The sequence below is a fragment of the Equus quagga genome, chromosome 5, assembly GCF_021613505.1.
Source record: "Equus quagga isolate Etosha38 chromosome 5, UCLA_HA_Equagga_1.0, whole genome shotgun sequence".
Taxonomy (NCBI): domain Eukaryota; kingdom Metazoa; phylum Chordata; class Mammalia; order Perissodactyla; family Equidae; genus Equus; species Equus quagga.
Window position 1 is genome coordinate 100,953,456 of NC_060271.1, and position 12,965 is coordinate 100,966,420.

Below are 12,965 nucleotides of genomic sequence, written 5' to 3' on the forward strand. Positions count from 1 at the left end.
CAGGGCACAGATCCCAGGAGCGGGTCAGGAAAGTTGTAATGAGTGACTAAGTTCTGGGTTAAACCAAGCCAGCTATTCTTCTACCCAATTAAAAAGTAAAAAAAAAAGAAAAGGAGGAAGCAAAAATCAAGTAGAGAAATTGACAGTCATTGAAAAAACCTTAAGGAACTTTCGTGTTCTTGTTGCTAATTATAAATATTTACTCCTCCCAGAATTCCTGACCTCACAGAAGAGCCTGCGTAAATAGTTTTGCTCCCTTACTGGAAAATTAGTGTGTGTGTGTGGGGGTGTGTGTGTGTGTGTGCTGTGTTTTCTTGGAAGTGGGACAGGGCAGCAATAAGAGACTGGATGATCTGCAAAGAGTCACTTCCTGTTGGATATTGTCTAGATCCCTTCCCCGCCCCCTGCCAGATCATAAACCCTGAGACCCCCCAAGTAACTCTTCTTTCTCTGATTCTATCTGCTGGAGACAACTAAGCCAAACAAACTCAGGAAGTGGCAAGGGGTTGGGAAGGGGAGGAAGTTCATGGCACAGGAGGAAAAAGCAAAGAGAATGCCCTGATGTTGAAGGAAGAGGGTGGGGAGAGAGAGAAATGAAGGTCACCCCAAGGTCACTCGGCGCCAAGCCTTTAAAATGTCGTGCTTGGGCTTTCAATCAAAACTGGCACAAACACTGGTCAGATCTTCTAGGGCTATTCAAATATTAACATTCACAGTGATAAACAGCCCCCCTAAAAGTCCTCTGTAAGCAAGTTGGAACAAACAACTAATCTAAAGCAGGTTGCTAAGAGACCAGTTGGGTGAGAGCCAAAATCAGTTCAAGTGTCTGGAGAATTCTTTATTTCTTTTGCTTTCAGGAGAGACAGGAAGAGAGAAGAGCTACCTGTAGATGACTCCATGTTGGTGGAGGAACATGAGGGCTGACGTAACTTCTGCAGCATAGAACCGGGAACGAGGCTCATCGAATTTTCGGGAGCGTTGAATCTGGAACATGAGGTCTCCGCCATTTACATACTCCATGACGAAAAAGAGGCGGTCCTGAAAGAAGAGGAGACAATGCCATTTAGCTGACTCCACTGCAGCTGCCCACACAGACCAGCGTACTGTGAGTCCAACGTAACAGAACCGGGACTCAAGGGGAAGAAGGCGCGAAGGTGGGTGAATCCTGGTGGCGTACAATACGGAGAGGAGACGAATGAACACCGCACACGAATTAGGGTATGAGGTGTTATTTTAAAATCTCTCTGTCTTACTTTTATGGGCATTAGCTTGGTCTAGTGGAAGAAGCCCAAAATTGACAGAAAGGAGACCTGGGCCTATGAATGACTGCTGTCACAGCCTTGAAGTATGGCCTTGAACAAGTGTCCCTTTGGAGGCTCCAGTTACCTTTGATGTATGCTGGGTGGCATAACGGCCTCTCCAAAAGATCTCCATGTCCCAATCCCTTAACAAGCGAATGTTACCTTAGATGGCAAAAAAGGACTTTGCAGATCTGATTAATTAAGGATCTTGAGATGGAGAGATTATTCTGGATTCCTGGTGGGCCTTAAATGCAGATGCAAATGTCCTTATACAAGAGAGACAGAAGGAGATTTGGGAAGTGAGGAGAAGGCAACGTGACCACAGAGGCAGAGACTGGAGTGATGCAGCCACAAGCCAAAGAATGTGGTGGCCACCAGAGGCTGGACGAGGCAAGGAAAGACTTTCCCCTAGAGCCTCTGCAGGAAGCACAGCCCAGCCGACACCTTGATTTCGGCCCAGTGACACTGGTTTCAGACTTTTGGCCTCCAGAACGGTGAGAGAATAGACCTCTACTGTTTTAGGCCACCAAGTTTTTGGTAATTTGTTAAGGCAGTCCTAGGAAAGTAATACAAAGTAACATGGACTAATGAGACTGTGTGAGCCCCTTCCTGTGAGGACCACTTTTCACTCTGGGGGATGCTCCTTCTGGGCTTCCCACCTTGTCGTGCTTCCCATGGATGTTTTCCTCAAGGCAGCCTTCAAATGGCCAAACCACAGTCCCATCTCACTGGAAGCAGGGACTTCTTACCAGCAATCCGTGACAATGGGGGAAGAAGATGGACTGAAATTCACTTTTGCATATTTTCTTGACTCCTGTTTTCTAAGTAGAGTGTGAGATGCTGTGTTAGGCAGGAGGCAAAGAATTAGACGCCATCACTGTCCCTGGGGGGCTTATGATCCAGGGGCAGAGATGGGAAATGGGCAGAATGACGGAAACAAAATAGGAGCAGAGTGCCTTAAAGACACTGGGTGCTGGAAGGATTAGGAGAAGGGGGAGCCCTCTGAAGTGGGGGGCCATGGCAGAGTCTAGATGGGGCTAGGCCCTGAGAGAAGAAAGAGGTGAGGGGGGATGTAGAGTGAGAATGGTTAGGTCAGACCAGGTCGGCTGGGGAGGAAGGTTCATGGAGCAAAGGGGGAACAGTGATGTTTGAGAGCGCAGAGGAGAAGAGGACATTCTTAACATATAGACACCTTCTAAGTGAAGCTCCCAGGAGGATGTTAACGTATTGTTTTCAGTCAAAATTAGTAAAATTATTTCCATTAGGACTAAGTAAAAATCACAATGATACGTCTTCATTCATGAAGCAGCCCTGATAGCATATCTACTTTATTCTTGGCGTCTCTTTGAAAATAAGTCCATCGTTAAGGATTGTTATGTATTCAGACTACCTTCTCCCCCACCACAATCTCCAGAATGATTCAGCTTCACTGGTATCCACAGAGGGCCTAAGGTCTAGCTTCTCTCCCATTGCCCTGCCCCACCCCTTCCAGGTCTGCCTCATTTTCTCGCCAGAGTACAATTTTGTACTCAGAAGTACACAGGCTGCCTTGCTGACCATTCATTCAATAGTCCAATCCCCATTCAAATCCTCATTGCAAAAATTGAATGTTCAGGCCAACCCCAGCCCAACGAAATGAAAATTTCTGAGGGTGGTATGCAGGCATCAGTAGGTTTTTTGTTTGTTTGTTTGTTTTTGAGGAAGATTGGCCCTGAGCTAACATCTGTGCCCATCTTCATCTGTTTTATATGAGGGACGCCTGTCACAGCATGGCTTGATAAGCCGTGCATAGGTCTGCACCCAGGATCCAAACCAGCGAAGCCCAGGCTGCTGAAGCAGAGTGCGTGAACTTAACCACTATGCCACTGGGCCAGGCCCACACCAGTTTTTAAAGCTCCACCACATGACTCCAATGTGCAGCCAGGGTTGAGAACCACTGACTCTCTTCCACCTAGTTTCTGCCAAGGTGTTTGGCATCTGTGAGATATATGGATTGTAAGTTATTCAAGTGTTCCTTTTTCGCTTTTCAAGGATCCTCCAAGAACATGGGTTCTCAAACCTGTGCATCAGAATCACACAGAGGCTTGTCAGAACATGGATCCTTGGGCTGCCCGCCTAGAGTTTCTGATTGAGAAGATCTAGGGTAGAGCCTCAGAATCCATATCTCCAACAAGTTCCCAGGTGATGTTGATGCTGCTGGTCCGGGGACCCCACTTTGAGAACCACTGCCCTAGAGCACTTGGGGCAAGGCTTTCACACAGCAAGTACAGCTGTGTCATGCGTTCCACACTGCCCTAATCTAGCTGAACCACACCATCGGAACAACTGCTGCAGTGCCATTCCATGGCCACCAACTTGGACTTGGGTTTTATCAACAACGGAATTTTTCCTTGGCTGTGCTGGAAAGAATCCAAATCTCTAAAGAGAAGAAAAATCTCCCCTCCCATTTTCTTCTCTAACACTGGACACACAGCATTTAAGGACAGGGGCTTTGGAGTGAGGAAGAAGAGCTCCCGTCCCAACTTCATCATTTACTGGCTGTGTGACCTCAGACAAATGACTTTCTCTCATTGTGCTCAGTTTTCTTATCTGTAAAAATGAGGATGATAATAGGACCTGCCTTACAGACTTCATATGAGGATTAAAATCTAAGTTAAAATGCCTGGTTCCATAAAGATTGCCTATTACTATTGTTACTAACGGTATTATACTGTTACTATTATCATTATCGAGTCTTCATTTTTTCCTGTCCTTTCAGCAGCATTTTTCCCTGATCACCTCCTCTTCCAACAAACACTTGCTCCCCTTGGCTTTCAGGCTGTTTTTCTCCCTGTGTTTCTGGCAGGTTTGTTTCTGCCTCCATTAGGCGTTGGGATCCCACAAGGCTGGGTTCAAGGCCCTCTCCTTTCTTTATGCTGTACTCGCTGAGTGATATCCATGCCCAGAGTCTACATCACCTTGACTCGGATGATTCACAAACCTCTCCCTGCACCCTAGACCTCTCCTCCAAGCTGCAGACCCATTTATCCACCTGTGTTTCTGACATCTCCCTCTGGACACCTCAAAGGCACTCAAACCCAACACGTCCCAAACTGACTCCACAATCTTCTCCCAGCAAACTGGTCCTCGTCTGGGGCGCCAGTCTCAGGGCAGGGCTTTATCGTTTAGCCAGCTGTACAAGTCAGAAACCTGAAGTCTTTCTTAATACCTCCCCCTCCCTCATCCCTTACATCCATCGACACGTCCCTTTTATCTATTGTACCTTTGTACTTAATACCTTTGTACTTAATACATTTGTCTACTTCTTTCTGTCACCACCACCATCTTGGCTGCCATTCTGACCCTATCCGTCTCTTGCCTAGATTCTTGTAAGTACTAATGCTCCCTAAATTGACTCCTGTCCCCCCACTAAATGCTGATCACACTACAGGCAGGCAGAGTTAGCCTCCTGAAATGAAAATCTGATTGTCATCCATCCTCCTTCCTCCCCTCATTCTACTGATTAATTCTTTTAAAGGCTTCCTGTTACTCTTGCCATAAATAGAAAACTCCTTACTATGACTCACAGTCTGTATGGTCCATCCCTATCTACCTCTTCTGAGTCATCTCCCTTCCAGCGGTCCCTTGTTCCCTCTACTCCAACAGCAAACTCCCTCCTGCCACAGGGCCTTTGCTTATGCTGCTCCCTTTGCCCATAATGTTTTCCCTTCTCCTTTGACCTGGTTAATCCCTCTTCATCCTTCAGATTTCAGTGCAGCCATCTTTTCTTCTAGGAAGCCGGCCCTGACTTCTCTGACAAGGTCAAATATCCCTGTTCTATGCTATGCTCTCCAGTAGTCTGTATACTTCATGAAGGCAGGAACTGTTGGTAATTTTGCCCTGTTAGTTTGTAAGGGAATTAGCCTAACCCCAAAAGAAAAGCTGCTATAATTCCCTTTAAAAATAATCACTGTAGGTAGAAGAACTGAAATAGGGGGCTATTAGAGAGAAACGGAGCCAAGGGGCGCTCTGACGTTTGTATCTGCAAATTCTCACTGTTGGGGAGTTAAAGACGAGTCGGCCCGCTGCCGTGAGCCTGCCTCCTACCTGTGGAATCTGGAGATGGGTGCCCCCTCTGACCATTTCACCCAGGGGTCTGTGTGTATCGGCGCCCAGTATTCAGTCACAGCTTTGAACAGTTCCTTTGTTCCATGGACAGCTGTCTTCACTTCCCAGTGAGATGGTCAGCTTCTTGAGGAACACACCTTATTCTTCCCAGCAACTCCCCTCACCACGAGCTCTGAACGCCATACCTCAGGAGGTGCTCAGTAAAAACCTGCTCATCCAACATTCACTCCATGGAGCATCAGGAGGAGGGGATTTTTGTTGGCTTAATTCCTTACTGTCCACCAGCAACAAGAACTGAGCCTGGCGCACAGTGGGTTCCCAGTATGTCTTTGTCAAATGCATGAGTTCTTGAACACCCAACGCGAACGAGGCTCTGGTTGCTGGAAATTCCACAGTAAACCAGAGTTGGTTTTCCCAGGTTATTTCTATTGTTAACCTCATTTTGAGTTATTCTAACTTTGGCCCGTTTTGAGCTTCAGTTTTAACCTGCTTTCTATTCAGTGCAGCTCAACGTGCACGGCCGCAAAACATAAGCAACCCATTTTCCATCGTTAGGGACATTTTAAAGCAAGCTGAGTTTTCCACTTCCCTTCCCTCCATTCAGTGCTCCTGGACTGTTTCTGACCTCCACACCTAACACATTTGAGAAGCATATTTTGATGCAGAGTGAGAACCTCAGTCATTCTGGGAACTGCTTAATTACATAAACTGAAATCAAAAGAAAGCTGGTAAACCCAGAGGCTACTCGTTAATCCCCTCTTGGCATCATTAGAAAACAAAACAAAACAAAAAACCAACTTCCTGGTAAAGTAAGCAAATATGTTTTCTGAGGTAATCAAAGATTTTAAAAGCCTTATTCCACCGCCTCCTCCCTTAATCTCACCTGAATGTCTAAAAAGTTACGGTCTTGTGATAGCAAGTAAAATAATAAAATTAGGAAAGAGATTGTATATCATGGCCATTTTGGGTAAGAATAGTTAATAATGACCTACAAGCCGGAAGGGCCACACCGTGTGTGTTTGAAATTCCCATTGGGCTCCATTTTCCCAGAGCGCTAAGCTTTCCTGTCTTTGAAGGGAAAACTAGGCCCTCCCTGTTCATCTTTCAAGGTGTGATGGATAGCCAGAGGCTTCCTCTCCGAGGCACTGCATGTCCTGCCAATTGGGTTTGTTTGGACGCACATTCTCCATCAGTTGTTGGCTGTTTATATGTGCAAAGATTCTATCGCTTTTGAATCAATTTCACATGCGTGCCCAACAAAAGACTGGACTTGGAAAGGCCTGCCTTTGATGTGCCAGTGACAGGATGAACGATTTCCCCAACGTACCATTCAAGGGAATCATGGGTCTTCACTTCACACTCTGTAACATCTCCTTTTCCCCTCCATGTCTACATTATTTAACCTATCAATTCAATAGGTCTTTCCTGGGTGCCTAGCCTTGGGGGTAGGTGCTTGTGGGACATAAAGATGACAAAAGCCATGGCTTTGGTTTCCAGGAACTAGGAAACCCTGGAAAGCAACACAAAATGATCTATTATTATGTGCTAAACACTCCTACATCAAATCAGATTGTGAAACCTATGTATCGGGGTCATTAACTTCTTAGCCGCCCTAGAGAAGAGTTGCCTATCATCTAGGCCTTAGAACTAATAGAAGGTCATTATAAGAAATAGTTGTAGGAAAACCCTTTCTATATTTTATTTTCCACAATGCAACTGGTATTGATGGAACTGGCCATTACCATGGGGATTTGTTTGAGACAAATCTGAACCAGGGGAAAGACCTCACTTGAGTAAAGTCTTGGACCATAGGAGGTGGGAGGAGGAAAAGGCCTGGCGAGTTAGAAGCACAGCCTCGAACGATGGAGGTAAGCAAAAACGAACACTGCAGGTGGGGATGAGGAGGGCAGGAGTGAGCCAGTGAAAAAACTCGCTACCTAGGAAACAGTGTGTAAACTCTAGATATAGGTAGGAAGGAGACACACTGGGTGGTGGGGTAGGGGGAAGGTGGTTCTGAAAACACAAGTGGGATTTAAAGAACCCTAGAAATCTTTTGAGTTGTAAAATAGCATAACTAAAGTGAATTTTAAGGAAAATCATTCTAGAAGCAGAGTTCAAGATGGAATGGAAGAAGGTAGTCTGAAGCTATCCCATCTCCTCCCTATTTCCACTGACCTAAATGTTTCATTACCTTTGAAAAAGAACAAGCAACCCTCCCACTTCTTAGTCACACTTCTTTGGTAGAACCAGAGGAAAGATCCAACAACTTTGGGAAACTTAGCCAAACGAATTTTATTTCCCCACAAAGAAAGTCGTTATCACAATAACTAAAAACACTCAATAACGAGTGGGACCTTCCAGCTCTTAGGCAAACATACTGTATGTGGACGACAGGCAGAGCCTTGTTTAATTAGTGTCACAGATCTGTCAACTACGTATTGTTGAAAGGGAGGTGTGGATAATAACAAGAAAGGATTTCTCTTCTTACGGGAGACTTACCAGTCAATTAACAGAGAATGAGAGTCTCCTCCGAATAAGAATTATGATTAGTGATGTAAATTTTCCTCTGCAATAACAATAATAATTATCACTTGAATAACGTTATTTAAAAAAATTACCTTCACACATGCTCAGCCCTTCTTCTGACAGACCTTCTCCTCCTTCCATCTCCCATTGTTCAAGGCCTTGCTCAAATGTAACGAGCTTGTTGTGGTCTTTCCCCAAACTCAGCTTTATCTCAAGCAAATTCCTATAGCAACAGGCAATTCCATCGACACCAATAGTAGTACAGAAAATATAGAATGGGTTTTCACATGGCTGTTTCTTATAATGATTTTCTGTAAGCTACAGAGGGTAGAGTCCACCCTACTTGGGTAAAAGGGGAGACGATTGTTTTCTTGTGGGCAAGCCTTAACCTGATCAGAATCGGCTAAATGGTAAAAATTCCACAAGAAAGTCTGCTGGTTGAGAAGGTATAAACTTCACTCATGTACATCTGTATTTCCAGTTGCTTAAAACTGATTATTTGGGGCCAGCCCAGTGACATAGTGGTTAAGTTCGTATGCTCTGCTTCAGTGGCCCAGGGTTCACAGGTTTGGATCCTGGACGCAGACCTACACACCACTCATCAAGCCATGCTGTGGCGGCATCCCACATACAAAATAGAGGAAGACTGGGAACAGATGTTACCTCAGGGCCAATCTTCCTCACAAAACAAAACAACACAACACAAAACAAAACAAAACAGTGATTATTTGACTTACACAGGCTGCCCCAAGTTTAAAGTGATCTAAAGCTATAGCAAATTGACTCACCCAATAAAGTTCAAATAGACATATTCTGCCTTAAATTAGAGCTGCATTTAGCCCAGGGAACAACTTCAAGTTCCTGCCAACCTGCCCCTCGACACTTTCATCTGTGTGTTAAAGCCAGGGGAAAGGGGAGGAGTTTTGGTTCAGCACATCAGAGAACAATTTCCTTTTGTAGGGGTCATCAACATCTTATGAAAAAGCAGTTTCTATCACATGATATGACAGTACACACGGAATAGCCCCCAAATAGGCTACATCTTGACAACGCTGACCACCTGAGCCATCTCCTGCCATGAATAAGAGCAGCATCTCAAGTTAAGTAGGAATAACAGCCTGTCTTTAGTCAGCTCTTTGAAAACGACAGAATTAAGAGGGTTTAGATGGGGAACACGGCCAATGAAAAGTACAGTGGCGTGCTTTTGCTGAGGTTCTTTCTTTTCTTCCACTGCATCATCAAAGCATCAATATCTGGTACCTCAGCATCACCTTACAGTACCTGGCTTTCTCCTGGTTTCACCCATTGGTGGCTTTCTCCATCAAGTGTCACTCCTGGGGCATAGTATGTGGCTATCGTCCTCTGTCCCTGGCTGTTGACCTGGACTCCAGGAGGGCAGTGAGGTGTTAGGAACCTTGTCCCTCACTCACCTGCCCAACTTAGTAGCCTGGTCATCTTGCAGACGTTTCATGCCCTGGTGTGCCTGTTGCCCACCTAGAATCTGGTCTGTCGTTTCTGAGCAAGGTGGTGACATAGGCCAAATCTGTCTTTGATGATACCAAGAGACAATTTAAACAGAAAGAAAACATCAGTTGCTCACAGGAGCCAATTGTCACCAGTAGTCAGCTGTTTGGAGCCAAAGTTAAGGACCTGTGGAATGTTCCTTCTAAATGTAGGAATAAAAGTATAGTAAGTATATATTCCTTTAAGCATAGGAATAAAAGTATTCTTGTTCTAATCCCATTTCCCCAACCCAGCCAAGGCTCTCGTCATAGTCTTGTCCTTTACTAATGCTTTTCTCATGAGCTCAGGCTGTTCCTTCCAATCCACTGTGTGACTGCATCAAACGCTGATGGTTTCCCATGCACATGCCTTCCTGTGTTCCTAGCAGGATGTAAGTGCCCAATGGATGGGGCTCACGATGCCCCTTTCTTGTGTATCCCCATCTAGTCTAGGTTCAGTGCGTGTGCAGCTCAGTAAAAAAGAACTAAGTGAGTCTCTCTGGTCTTCAGCTCAGATGCTAGAGACGCACTTCACACAGAATTGAAGCAGCCCATGTAGCTGCCACTCTGATTCCAGAAACTCACACGTCACCTTATTACTTCCTGTGCCCACCACAAAAAGAAGCACTTACAGAGGTCATCCTTGAGGGCTGATTTCCAGGGGGCTCATGCACCTACTATTTGTAAATCAAGCCTGCAGTCCTGGGTTAGGTCGATCCTTGAGCCATATTATTGCTGCTGCTATTGTTGTTGCTGTTTTCTCTTTCTTTTCTGTTTCTTTGCTTGCTTGCTTAATTCTGTTTAGAAAGAAATGCTGCTAACCAATCAGGGGATTAGAATGTACCCGCATTGATGTTAAAATGACCAGTCTATTCAGTGAAAAGCAATCAAGGAAACTTTTTTCAATTTTGTGTATACAAAACAACTGACCAGTTAAGTGAATTGTTCACTTTGCAACCAGCTGTCAACGTCACAGTAGTTCCTCTTTTCTTTCCTTTCCAAAGAATACGCAAAGTTCTTGTGACAGTTTTAAAGATAAGCAAATACCAGGTAGCTGACCTTAAATAGAGAAGATACATCAACATTCCCCTTCGATTGTGAGAAGGAAACAGCCTGCTTAGGTGGGAATATTTAGGTGGATCACACTATACAGAGAAGAGAGGAAAGGTGCCCCCTCACAGTCCCTGACTCGGTGTGGCAGTCAGAGCTGATTCTACACACAACAAGCGACGATGTAGTGATAGCGTCTGCTTAGCCTGCAGACCAGATAATACGTGCACACCATGGCCTGAGCAGCAATTATCTGGGTATCCAAGGAAACGTTATTTCCCCACACGGAATACCGGAAGGATGGCACCTCTTCACCAGGACCTGGCTCATGCCTCGTAAGTTCAGCCAACACCGACCTTTTCCCTTTCTGATCTGCTACAGAGCTTTCTGTCTGCACCAGTTTGGGCCCTTGGTTATTCTCACAAAACTCTTTAGCAGAAGCAGAACACAATAACAACTGTTCCTGTAGCTCCTGTTGGACTCTGCTGGTCAGACCACATGGTGAGTGCAGTGTCTGATTCTGGGCACCACATCTGACACTGACAAACTAGAGTTCATCCAGAGGAAGGCAAACGGAGGGGTGAGGAGAAGCTGGGACCTATGAGGAGCAGCTGAAGGAAGTAGCAATGGTCAGCCTCAATCAATCCACTCTTAGAGGATGCTGACCATCTGAACTGAATGAACAAATGAATGAGCTATCAAACAGAGGGATGAATTGAAGAGAAACTCTCTTAAAACATTTGAAGGATTGCCATGTTGGTAAATTTAATCTGTGTTACTGCAGGGGACCCAACTAAGACCAATGGGTAGAAAATACGGTGAGGCCCCTTTTGTTACAGCCTAGGCAAGACTTCTAAGAACTCCATCCCTCTGTCTGACATCGGACTCTGCTGCCTTGTTCTGCAGTGAGTTCCTTCTAACGGGAGGATGCCAGCCTCGGCCGGATAACTACTTTGTAGGGTTGTTAACAGAAACCCTCTTTGTTCACTGAGTGGATAGACCAGACGAGTTGGCTGAGTAGCAGAATCCTTTGGGAACATTTTAAATTATACAGATTTCCAAGTCCCTCTATCAGAGCTTCCGATTCTGCGACGGGCGCTGGGAACGTCCATTTAGTTTTAGATTCCCCAGGTAGCTCTAATGATCGGTGAGGCTTGAGAACCACTGAATAGGCAACAGCTGAGGTGCCCTCTAACATCAAAATTTGGTGATGCCATTGCATTTTGTTCTGAGTCTTTTTGTGAGAGTTTCGTGTGTTGGTAAATCAACTAGAGAGTAAATTCTTGGACTAGTGATTTCTAGCCTTCCTCCGTGCCAACACTGTGACAGACAAAGTACGCTCTCATGAAAACCATAGCCTTCTGCAACAGGAGGGATCTCCTGGAGTGACCAGGGCCATGCCTCCTGCATCTGGCTGTGTCCCTACAATGCTGAACACCATGCTGGGCTCATCCAAGCCATTCCAGTAATGCCATAATGAAGCACTCACTGTGTAGCTGATACTATGCTATATTATGTTTTTGCAATTGTAAGGCCATGCAGAATCAAATCAAGGGCCCGAAATTCCCACCTCTGGCTAGAGAGCTGTGCTTTCACTACATAACTGTATTTCTTGTCTTTTCCTTTCTATCCATCCCAGTTGGCTTGACTTTTAGTCCTACAGACACATTGTTGGGATTCATATGCATGGCTGCCCTGAACCAAATAAACCACTCCATGATGGCAAGAAAGCATGGTTGACATCTCCACTGTGCTAAATCCCCTTTCATGTTCTGACTCCTTCAATAAAGCCGAAATGAAAATGTGCTAATCTGGAGGAAATTGGCAACTTGGAAATAATACACTAACGTAGGCATACAACTCAATCCTGTGGATTCTGAACACTTGATCACATTGTTTTCAATCTTAAGTGGCATGGCTGGTGGCTGCAGGCACGTTGGAGAGGATTTCCATACCACTTCACTAATACTTTCATTTGATGACAGATAGAGCGTGCAAGGAGGTTTCTTGATTATTAATTTCTTTGATCTCCGTACTTCTGCCCAGGTTTACTCTGAATGCTGAGCAGTGCGGTGAGGTAAACTGATAAATATTTGGTGTAATAACACAGGGTCCTCTCCAAAGAATTGTTTAACCACCGTTGTGCTATTGTAAGAAGGAGCTAGATTCCGGCATGGATTGTTTTTTAAAAATCTGTGAGCACAGACCAGTCAATACCATGCCATCTGAATTAAGCAGGCGTAGGTGCTCATAGGAGCAGAACAAAACAGCCTGTGTTTAATCTGCTCACAAACCTCTGTTCTTAACGACCTGGGAAGGTAGTGATATAGACAAATCAAGCGAGAGTTTCAGGAGCGAGTCACAGCTCTGATATGGACTGGGGGCTGACAATTTGGATGGGAGGCCTGTTTCTCTAAACGTAGAAATCCATTATCTAAACAGACTTCTTAATGCCACAAAGGAGACAAATGATCTGGGA

At 45.1% G+C, this 12,965-nt stretch overlaps 1 protein-coding gene across 2 annotated transcripts in view; it reads right to left on the bottom strand.

Moving 5' to 3' along the window:
* Positions 1-12,965, bottom strand: part of PRKCE (protein kinase C epsilon) — a 494,927-nt gene that overhangs the window by 85,063 nt on the left and 396,899 nt on the right. For both annotated transcript variants that reach the window (XM_046661900.1, XM_046661902.1), the window contains one exon: positions 884-1,038. In XM_046661900.1, the coding sequence (XP_046517856.1) occupies positions 884-1,038 (155 nt within the window). The remainder of the gene's footprint in view (positions 1-883; positions 1,039-12,965) is intronic.